General features: G+C 42.5%; 1 protein-coding gene across 1 annotated transcript in view; it reads right to left on the reverse strand.

The window, feature by feature from the left end:
- The window catches only part of lpp (LIM domain containing preferred translocation partner in lipoma), a 199,289-nt gene that overhangs the window by 39,737 nt on the left and 147,845 nt on the right, over positions 1-11,707 (reverse strand). The window contains exon 9 of the mRNA XM_007571364.2: positions 1,890-2,059. Coding sequence (XP_007571426.1) covers positions 1,890-2,059 — 170 coding nt within the window. The remainder of the gene's footprint in view (positions 1-1,889; positions 2,060-11,707) is intronic.

Genomic DNA, 11,707 nt, shown 5'->3' on the forward strand with positions numbered 1-11,707 from the left:
CAGAGAATCAGTGGGGGAGGTCCAAGGAAAAGCCACTACTGACAAAGAAGAACAAGACGACCCATCATCTCACATTTGCCAAATAAATATCTCAATTATTCTCAAATCATTTTAGAGGATATTCTGACCAAGTAAAAGTGGAGGTTGAGAGAGAGAGAGAGATGTAACAGAGAGTCCTGTTACATCCGATGCAAAATCAAAACATTTTCAGCAAAAGAGCTAAACATGGTGGTGGTAGTATTATGGTCTGGGGCCTGGACAAATTGAGCTCTCTGAACGAGGCTGGGTGGCCATTAGTTCATGACCTTAAGCTCATTTGAGTTTAGCAAGAGGACAATGACTCAAAGCACATTGTCCAGTCCACTTCTGACTGGCTTTAAAAAAGTAGAAGGAAGGAGGCAAAGTTAAGGTCTAAACTTATACAAAATTATCTTAAATAGGCCGTGCTGAATCCCTCGTCAACTTGTTGTCATGTACGGCTGATCGTGAGAAACTCAAACCCTCTCAGTTCCAGCTGTTGTGGAGGGCTGGGCACTTCTGCTAAATGATTCCCCTGTGGTCTTACCGGATGATGTGTCTTTCCTGACAAAGGAAGCACTTTTACATTTCTTGTGCAACACATTGACAAGAACACTGCTCATACATTTTTGAAGTGGAGTGATAATAATAATAAAAAAAACCCCTGAAAATTAAAAATAACTCTGCTAATTTCTGGGATTCCTGCCCTGCAGATGACTTTTCTGGTAAACTTCGAGTCGTTGCACAAATTAGACAAAAAGTGGAGGAAAGATATTGCTGAAGAGTTACATCCAGTGTGATGATTGCAGAATCTCACACATTATCCTGTTGAGTCATGTGAAAAAGTGTAAAAGTTTTGTACTCAACAATCTCTGAATGCAAATGAGGTGAAATATGGAATTATAACCTGGGATAGAAAAAGTCAGATCGGAAAGGGCAGAATAAAAAGCGTACGGTGTTGCTGTGTGTGTTTGCTGAAGCCCATTATGTAAAACAGATACCAAATGTTAGTCTGCTGACCTGCTGATGGCAGAAACGCTGGGTTGGTTTCCATGGTTACAAGGTAACCTACTCTGTGAACCCAACTTAATTAGTGGCCAAGGTTTCTTGAATAAGCCCTTGCATTTTTCGGACTTCTTGTGTTTTTTTTTATACATCGTTCCTCTGGTTTGAGGGGAGTAGAGTTTGTTTTAGTGCATCTTATAAAAAAAGTTAAATCTAAATATTCTAAGAAAAAAAAATCCAACACGTCTCTTGCTGCTCAAACTGGTCCAGTTCTCTTGAGCTTCTTCCACATCATCAGACTAAATTAGCCTGAATTCAATCAAACATTTTAAAGACATGATAATAAAAAATCTCAAAAGTTTTAATGAGATACAGTTTATGGAAAAAAATAAAAAACAAAAAAAAACAAATTTGGCTAATAGATGGGGGCTGGTGTAGTGATGGGACCTTGCTTAATGTAAACACTACATTGTTTCTATGAAGTCTGTCTTGACAAATGTCATCTAACGGTGGCCTTATTATTAGGAACACCTCATCGATGACGGGCTCGACCCCCATCACCTTCAGAACATCAAGATGTCAGAAACATTCTCCAGAGAATTCAGCCCATATCGACAAGATGGCATCAATAGCTGAGTTTCTGAGCAAATTGAAATTACGAAAATAAATTTGCTCAATTTTGAAACAAACAAACAAACAAACAAACACCCCGCCCCCCCACACACACAAACTCCTTTTCTAAGAATATTGCTAAAATCTTGCCTTGTGTCACAGACAAGGTGACACGTCATGACAAAAAGCCAAAACCTCTACATCAACAATCAAGAGAGTGACACGGTGAGGTAAGAGTAATAGGTGTAGCTTACGATGTAGCAGGGCTCACAGTACGCCTTCTTGTCCACAGCGTAGAAGGGTTTGCCGCGCAAGGGTTTGCTGCAGGTCATGCAGATGAAGCAGTCGACGTGGAACACCTGGTCCATGGCGGTGCACCCGGTGCCCTCGCCCACCACGTTCTCCCCGCAGCTGGCACAGCGTCCTGGGTGGCAAAGGCAGAGAGGAGGGCCGAGCACAGGTCAACCAAACAGTCAACTGAATGTTTTCAGCTTCAGAAAAATACAGGAGACAGATTCCACTGTTATGTATGTCATAGTGAAAAGTGACTCTAGCTCCATTAGCTGGTGGTTCTGACAGAAAATGTTTGACCTGATGCTTTTTGTAGTAGGGGTTGACCCCAAGATACAAAAGCGAAAATGAGAAGAAGTGAAAAAGCATTTAGAGGCATTGGTGTCGTTTGATAAAAAGTACAGGCATGACCTGGAGGATAAGTATTTCATGTTGCCTCTGGGTAGAAACACACATTTAGTTTACCAAATTACAGAATCTACAAACCGTTGACTGAAAAAAATAACAAAAACTAAACAGGCACGGACTGACTGTAAAAGCTAATAGTTTCACAGCTGCAACAAATTGATGTGGCAAAAAGTGGAAATGCTAACCAGAAGCTCTTCAAATTTGCTAAATATTCTGTAACTTCATTGTAACGATCACAACTTCAGACCAAACAGAAATTGAAGATGACAGTCCTGGCAAACTGATGGTACCATTTGGATTAGGTCTCTGAAAACACGTTGCTATTCAGTCCTGAATAAGACCAATAGTCTTCACTCGTAGATAGTCAGACTCCAGCTTGTGTAACCAGGCCTGGCCTGAGTGGGCTTTCAGAGACCATCTAACACATGTTCAAGTGGGGAAAGATGAGAGAGACCCGCTGACCACAGGACCATCAACGTGGTGCAGTCTGTCCATAGACTCATCTGCCATATGTGGACGGAAGACATTTTGATTGCTGCTCTTCAGGGAGTTCTCAGGAAGAGGCAAGACATTCAGTAGCTGCCAAAGAATCGTGACATACCCGCATTTAAAGCATCATGTGCTTCATTACCACCTGCCAAATCACATTTAGCTCATTGAGCTCGCTACTAAGGAAACTTTTTCAGACTGACCATGTGCAACACAGATTTCTTTCTCCTCATTTTCCCCCAAATATTTAACGGCATACTACACCGACTCTGAGAAACGTTCCACCCAGTGGTGAGTAAAGATTTAGACCAAGAAAATTATCAAGGGACTAAATAAAGGGCACAAAGGACAAAATGGCAGATGAAATGGGCGAATGAATTGGCAAAGAGTAGTTCTAAATGTCCAAGACAAGTGGTCAAAACTTCTATCACATGCAGATGATGCTGTGAAATCCATCTATGAGAATCTACCAGCCCCTAACAAACCAAATTTATACTCCCACTGTACTAAATGTCAAAGCATTCAACACGTCTATGACAAGACGGCTCAAATTCTTTTACATCATCCCAAAAAAACTAAAGCTGCCCCTTTAAATCCATTCCCTATAGTCAGAAGTGCCTCATCTTCATTTCTATTTCAAACCGACTGGATAAGGAAGGATTAAATACTATAATTACGGCACATTAAAGAGACCATACACATCACCAACGGGTGACATCTGCTAAAAAAGTCGGGCTTTAAACGATAAAAAAAAGAAAACTTTAGAAGTACAAGGAAGTCTTTGTAACAGGGGCACAAGTGAACTGATACTATTGCTCCACAAAGAGCCTGATTGCATATTGCGGGACATGGCATTTGGATATCTTTAATTGAGTTGGAGATATCTTTAATTGAGTTTAAGATGTCCTCGACTCAATGCAAGTTATCTTCAACCCAATTAATGACACTGTCAATTTAATTACTGGTATCTCCAAATAATGGGGTTTGAAAAGATATCTGAGAATGTTTTATGTTTTTTTTACACATCTGAGGACAGATGCAATCTCGCAGAGGAAGCATGATACAGTAATATTTAATTAATTCAAGTTCAGTTCAATGGATCGTTTTTTTTCCTCTCCCCTCTGCATTTCGTTTCATCTCAAAGCTGATTTGGACCGATGATTGACGCTCCGTCTGTTCTGAACAGAGCGGTTCAGGCGCGTTACAGACATAGGCGAGACGCTAACCGGGGGCAGATAGAGTATCTGATGCTTGCTTTTCTTTTTCTCCTTCTTCTTCTCCACAGTTCCACTCGCTGTTTTTCATATCAGGAATTCAAACGGAGTGGAAAGCGGGATCCGTCTCAGGTATCAGCGCAACTTTGGGCTCTGTCTTGTGCTGCCGAGATCAAACATCCGCTCGACTGCGAGGGCTCGCTAATAGTGCGCTAATCTCAGAGAAGTCATTATCTTATCACGGGGGCCGCTCCGCAAACGGAGAAAAGCATCTGCAAAAAGGACGAGCAGAACCGCAGCTTCACAGGAAGGCATTACTGGAATACTGAACATCTGTAACTCTGACTGTTAACGAGGCTCATCGTTCGCCGACGGGGGCAGAGGGGCGAGGAAAAGAAAAGAGAGGGAAATTGCAAAACAAAGGCCCGACGTTTAACTTCTCGAAATTCTTATCACAGCCGCATTTTTGCGCGTTAATCTCGAAACGGCTGTCATCCCCGGCGAAGCCGACGCGCCGACAAGTTTTCATAAAGCCTGCAATCGGTTTTCATCTGCTCCCGCAGCTCTATCCACACCTCAATTACGGCTGCGTTACCTACTGTACGGGGAGGCAGATTAAACAAACTAGTGAAGGCACGTCTCCGGGGGACATGTGGGTGTCAGTGGAATCACAAGCAGGGTAATCACTTCAGAGAGCCAGAGGGAAAGAGAAAAGAAAAGAAGAGAGAGAGAAAGAGAGAGAGAGAGAGCCTGTTAGTGGCTTCGGATCACAGGCCATCTTCAGTGAGTGGATGAGAATGCCAAACATGTCCCATAGGGCTCCCACTTTAAATAACGAGCAGGAAACCTCTCGGAAATCCTTTTCCTTTTGGCGGTCTGTGATCGCGAGGGGCCCGAGGAGATACCGGCGCGCGGCTGTGGGTGAAACGTACGCGGTTCTTTTTTTTTTTTTTTTTTTTTTTTTTTTTGCCGCACATATTCACACATATCCTAACATCAGAGCGATGGAAGGGGAAGAAAAAATACAAATAAAAATGTATTCGCGAGGCAACGCCACACATGTAGACGAGATCTGAAGTCAGAGATGTGAGTTGTACGGCGCGCTGCGTTCACCCACTCAGCAGCAGGAGCAGGAGCAGATCTGAGGCCGGCCTTCAGCCTGCTGTACGCTCTGATCTCTGCTCTCCTTAACAAACATTAAGCTCCTTCTGTTGTTTGGAGGACATTGAGGCTCTGAAATCCAGTGAACAGAGTCAAACTTATAGATGTGGAGAAACTCGTTAGCAACCCTGGTAAAGATGTGTAAGGAAGTCTTCAGACAAAATGTTATTTATTCAGCAATTTGTACATTTATTATAGAAGGGGAGGAAAAAAAACACATTTTAAGACATAAGTGGTATAATTTACTGGCAACCCTGCTGATACTTTCTACATCTCCCTTCCTGGCAATAGAAAAGTTCAATGCTTATATCTGCTTATATCTTCCACATGGTTTGTAGCACACAGAGGGATCTTTGACTGCTGGCTCAGGTTATAACAGGAAATAAGATTAGTTACCGTAGCTACACAGATGATACACAGCTCTACATCACGATGTCAGCAGGTGACTCTAAAGCCATCGATGCAATGAACATCTGTTCAGTGCTTAGAAGAAATCGATGATGTGCCAAAACTTTCCCTAGCTGAACAGAAACAGAACTGAAGTTATTATCTTTGGACCTAAAGATGATCTAGAGTCAGCGCATAGCTTCAGTTATGACAGCTGGAAACTAGAGATCAGGCCCCAGATATGGGTGTGAACATTCAGAGTCACATAAAGACGGTTACAAAGTCGACCTTCTAAAACCCAAAAAACATTTCTAGGATTAAAGGAATAATGTCTCAGCAAGGTCTAGAAAAACAGCCATTAGTTTATGTTTAGTTGCAACAGTGTTTAAAATACTGCTGGTAGTTTATAAATCACCGAGCGACTTAGCACCACTAACATTAAAGATCTGTTGTTGTATCAACCTTCCAGACCTCTCAGGTCTTCTGGTTCTGCTCTGCATCCCCAGCATTTTTTTTTTCAATAGAAACTAGGACAAAAATATATAGCAATAGTTTGTTCTTTATCACTGATGTCATTTCATTCAAATTTGAGGCTAAAATAAATAGCTTATTTAATAATTCTAATCATTTCTTATGAATTAGTCAACCTTGATTTGATCATCTCTTGCTTAAAAGCTAAAATACCAAGAACGGTCAGATCCTTGGCTCATTTGTTTTTAACAGATTTATATCTTTTTAGTTCTCATTGGTGAAGAAATGACATAACGAGTCGGTAACGTGACACGTGTTACTGAAAGTCGGAACTGTTCTCTTAATATATTTGTCCTGTTAAGTAGATGAGGAAAACAGTAGATGGGACAGCAGATTGTAAAACTGCATTAAAAAAAAAAAAAAAAAAAAAAAAAAAAAAAAAAAAAAAAAAAAAAAAAAAGAGAAAAACCAGACTTTTTATTTCTTTAACATAACTCCCAACAAATTCGCCGCCGCTCCCGTGAAGTCGCCTGCCAGTGGGCCGCGACGATCCCCCCCCCCACAAAGCGTTTCAGAGTCTCTGTGTTGTTTCTAAAATCCTCGCTGTCTGATAACAGGGAGGAGCGCTTCTTTTTTTTTTTTTAACCATTCCTCACATCAATTATTTCATACGGCTGTGTTGGAAATAAGCTTTTTCAATTTGGAGACACGACTTCAATTGACTCGTTGAATAATACAGGACAGCGAGTGAAGCAACTCCCCGTATTTACCCCCGTGGAGTTCATCCCAAATACTTTCGAACTATTTCAGCCGGGCATAAAGGAATCATGAAAAAGCCCCAGCTCTCCCCCTGTGTTCCCCCTTTTTTTTTTTTGCGCCGGGAGTGGAACCGGAGTCTACATATGAAAACTTCAAATATTTCCTGTAGAACCAACGCGATGGCGACGGGTGGGATGAGGAACGAGGGGGGGGGAGTTCATTTACACTTTACTCACTTTCTTTGCTTTCATTCTTCAACCCTCAGAAGTGTCTCTTCTCTGTTACATCGAAAGTCAAAAGGAGGACTGAAGAGAAGAATCTTTTCTTCTTTTCTCCTCTTTTTTTTTTTAAAGAAGCACATTCCCTGTGAGCTACAGAGCCTTAGAATGGTTAGACAATTTAATTGGATAAAAGGAAAAGATTAAAGCGGCCCTGACTCCGTTCCATAAATAATTGATTTCTAATGTATTTGTAGTGGCAGTGAGACGCCGTTGTTTGGGATTGGGGGATGTTGAGTGGCAGAACGCTTCAGATTTCCCTCAGTCTTTGCCTTCTTTGTTTTTTCATGCCGTGAGATTGAAGCGGCATGAAAGGCGGAGAGGGAGCACACTTGCAGCTCAATTTGATCTTACATAGTCAGAAATCAAAGATCGTGCATGTAAAGAGGGATCGCAAGGAACTTTTTTTTTTCCTTTTTTTTGTGGGAGACCAAACTTTTCACACAACATAACCAAAGGATACAAATTCTGCTGGTGCAACCCTTGCAAACCCCCCGAAGGCAACGCTAGCGACTGCACCTGCTATCCTAAACTAATAAAAGAAGCTCCACATCCATTTTGGGATTTCATCTGAACTTCTATGCTTGGATTAAAACATCTGATAGATGAGTTGGTAGGGGAGGAAAAAGAAACATTTTTAAATCTGTACATCACTGCAAACGAAGAATCAAAAAAAACACGCCAAACAGAAATGCGCGTCATTTAGCGCGCCTTCAACTTTTTCCACATTTAGTCACATTACAGACGACTAAATCACAAGAGCAGATCTATTGAATACCAGGCTGTTCTCCTGAACCGACAGGCTGGAGAAGCAGCCGGTACGCACTCCGCCCATCTGAAGGAAGCCATGTTCTGCTACAAGCCGTGCAGAAGATACAGCAAATACTTAGAGCAAAACTGGCAAATTTAAACTACTGGTCATTAAATTAAAAATACAAGTTAGTTTGTAATTTGGGTAACTCTATTTAACAGGGTGTGCATAAGACTGAAGAGACACTGTCATAAACATGACATAACACCTGTTATGAACATGAAGGCGTCTTTATGAATGTTTATGACTGTTGTCATGAAGTGTCAATTGGTAAATAATGACACTTTTAATGCAAAGTTGGCACTTTTAATGGACTTTTAAATCAACTTTGCAATAAAAGTGTCATATACAGAATGACACTTCATGACAACAGTCAAACATTCATAACGCTTCTTCATGTTCATAACAGGTATTATGTCATGTTTAATAGAGAATCTTGTCAATGCTATGCACATGTCTCTATAGAGATATATATTATTTATTCATTCTAAAGTCCAAAGTCCTGAGAATCTGACTTGAAATGTTTCGTTCACAAACACTCATCATTCAGCCTGATGTGCTGTACGAAAAAAGGTCAAAAAATAGCACATAGCTTCACAGATATACACTACTACTGTTAAACCATCACATAAAAACCTAATTAAATACATTCCAGTTGAAAAATTTCTAGGAATTAACTCTACAAAACAATGTATACTGGATAGTTTCAGTTCACGATTCTAAGACCTCGGCAGCTAAAACTGGGTTCAACAACAGGATGAAGTAGTTCTTGACCTCAGCAGTGGGCCGCCGAGTGTTTGACGGAAACAAACCAAATGAAAAGAAGTCCGACCACCAGCCGCTGATGAGCCAGAGGCCACAATTTGTGCGTTTTCATCTCCTCCCCCTCTGGGGTTAATCTTGGCCGTCGCTTCGACCTGACAACGCTGCGGCCCCGCAGTCGGCACGAAACGACAAGAGAAATAGCTGTCATCTCTTGCGTTTCAATCTCCGAACGCTTGCGTCCCCAATCCCGGCCCTGGAATCTCATTCTCAGCATCAGCAAAAAAAAAGAAAAAAAAAAAAAAAAAAAAAAAAAAAAAAAGAGCGGTCTGCAGAAGTGCTGGGGCGACGGCGGAGAGGATGGAGGAGAGGCCAGGCGGTGCCACGAAGCATTACGGCTCGGCCCGTCAGGGCCAACGGCCGGCAGCGAAGAGGGGGCAGGGGAGGAGGCGGTGTAGGTTACATGATTTGGGAGCAGGTTGTCAGGGGCGACATGAAGGAACGCCAGGGAGCGAGGACAGGTAAGCATGTTTGTCTCCGTGTTCGTGCCGCCGCTTATCGGCGCGCACCAGTACGGGCTCCGGCGCGCCGACTCGTTGGCCGCGGTCAAATGTTCACTCGCAAGTGAAATCTAGCAACGTGAGCGCCCGCGAGCCTCAGCTGGACTCGCACGCCAGCTGATCTTGCAAGCCTCACTGGAGCTGTCTGATGGAGGCAGGGCGGCGAGCGTCGAGCCTGGCGGGAGAGAGAGAGAAGAGGAGAGGGAGGAGAGGAAGGAGAGGAGAGGAGAGGAGAAGAGAGGAGAGGAGGGGAAGGGTGGTCACCTTATGTGAACCGTTGCCAAAAAAGCGCTGAGAAAAGAAACCCCACGCTGGCTGGCAGCTGAGAGACTAGAAAGCAGTAAGGAGAGGTCAGCGGATGGGAAAAAAAAGTCTCATAAACTGCTACAAATTTTGAGCAGAAAGCTCAAAAATAATGATTAAGTACTGGGGGGGCAAAAAAAAAAAACCACACCACATGAACAATACCGAGAGAAACGATGACACAGCAGAAAAACGGCTCTCCTCTCATTCATAAAAGGACCCAATTGTAGGCAGTTTAAAACAGCAAACAAAAGCTTGCTGGGTTTTGCAGAATTTCCTTCAATCTGGTAAATTTGTAGATTAAGACTGAAAGCATTTCATGTTATTTCCATGAGAAAAAAAAAAGGCTCTTAGAAGTCAAATCCGTCGCTTCACACTGACAGGGATGCAGGGTTTTTCCTCTAAAAAGGCAGCTATAATGGATCATCCTCGGGTATTGTGTTGGATAATTTAGCCCTTTGCTGTCGTACATTATAATCCACTGTAGGTGGTATAGTGATGCTGGGGCTTAAGACAAGTTGCCATGTCACCAGACTGCCGTGTGTTGCTCGCCTCCTCCCCCCTGGGTGGTCCGTGACCTCCTTCTAGCAGCATTATCCTTCTGTCTCACAGCCACTGCTGGATGCTTTCATTCCATTTTTTTTTAAAAAAAAAAGGTAGAAACCTCCAGTTGTGGTCCCATGGTAGTCTCCACATGGGGTTTAATACGGCCTGTCATAGTAATTACTGACTATAATGTGCATACAGGCGACCTGAGCTTGGTTTTCAGCTTTTGCTACGTGGGATCGCTTCCCAGATTTCAGCCAACATGATGTCGGAATAAGCAGCGGGATGGCTAGCGGCCTGGTGTGAGCTGGGCTAGCATCCGGAGCGCTTCGCTAAAGAGACATAGAGACAAAGGAAGATGCTGAGACATCATCTGACGCTTCTGAACCACAGCCACGCTCCGCACCAGCTGACTCCTACTGTTCGCGTGAGATTACATGACGCACAGGTGACTTCCGAAAGAGATGCCAACTGGATCTTAAATCAACTTTTTTGAGCTTTACGTCATGTCATAATGATAGTCCCTCATTAAAAACGTACCTGGAGTTTTGCCAATCCAGGTATGCAAGTGTGAAAAATCCTTTTCATCTCCCGTGACAGTCATTCAGTCGTGTAAAACACCTGGGTGAACTTAGCCCCGCCTTCAAGACGAAGCTCCTCCTTGGAGCTGCAGTTTCCAAGCTTTACAGAATCCCCCACTCAGCTCCTTCAGACTAGCCAGCAGCAATTAGCAAACACTTGGTGGAACTAGACATCTGCTGAGCTCATTATGTGAGCTGCTTCTCAGTGAAACAATGGTAAAAATGCTGTTAAAGGGTTAATAGAGGAGCCGTGTTGTGATGACTTCCTGAAGGCGGAGTTTCAGAAAGAGCAGGAGTTTTTAAAGAAACAGAGGCCTAATATCAGGGCGTTAAATTACAAAGTCAAATTTCTTTTAAGTCATACTTTATATGTGTAGCATTTTTATAACAGCTGAAAGTAACACAGTTGCTTGCTTGTGCTATAAAATGGCACTATATACCTGGAAAAGACATAACATGGCCACTTTAATACAGACACCACCAGTCCCAGATCTTTGCTTGTGAAATAAAATTTGAAAGTAGTTTGTAACCTGACTAAGCTTTGTCAGGTCCATGCAGCTGTACAGATGTGCTAAAGAACAAGAAACTCAAAGTTTCTTTTGACACTGATTTTCTGTAATTGAAGTTTAATTAGGATTTTAATAACGATTCTGAACATATGTGGCTGACCTTGAGTTCAATTTATTTTCACCATTACATTAAATATACTGTTGGATTTTAAACACACTAACCTGTCTCCTCTCACTCTTCCAACCTGTGCATGTCAATGCAATTAGCAATGACTGATTAGCACAGCTGTACTAGAACTCTATTTTAATACCTTTCTAAATCATCTGCTTTATATCTGATATACCAAGATAAGTAGGGCTGCAGAGTGGAGGCCGCATTGTCGCGTTGCAATAAGAAGGTTTTGGATTTGAATCCCATCTTGCCTGGGGTTTAAATGTTCTTCTCCACAAGTAGGTTTTCTCCAGGTACTCCAACTTCCTCCACACACAGACCTTTAACATGACTGGTAGGTTAGTTGGTCTGGGTTATAAACCCACAACCT

This window comes from Poecilia formosa, unplaced genomic scaffold, assembly GCF_000485575.1.
Source record: "Poecilia formosa unplaced genomic scaffold, Poecilia_formosa-5.1.2 Scaffold279, whole genome shotgun sequence".
Classification (NCBI taxonomy): Eukaryota; Metazoa; Chordata; class Actinopteri; order Cyprinodontiformes; family Poeciliidae; genus Poecilia; species Poecilia formosa.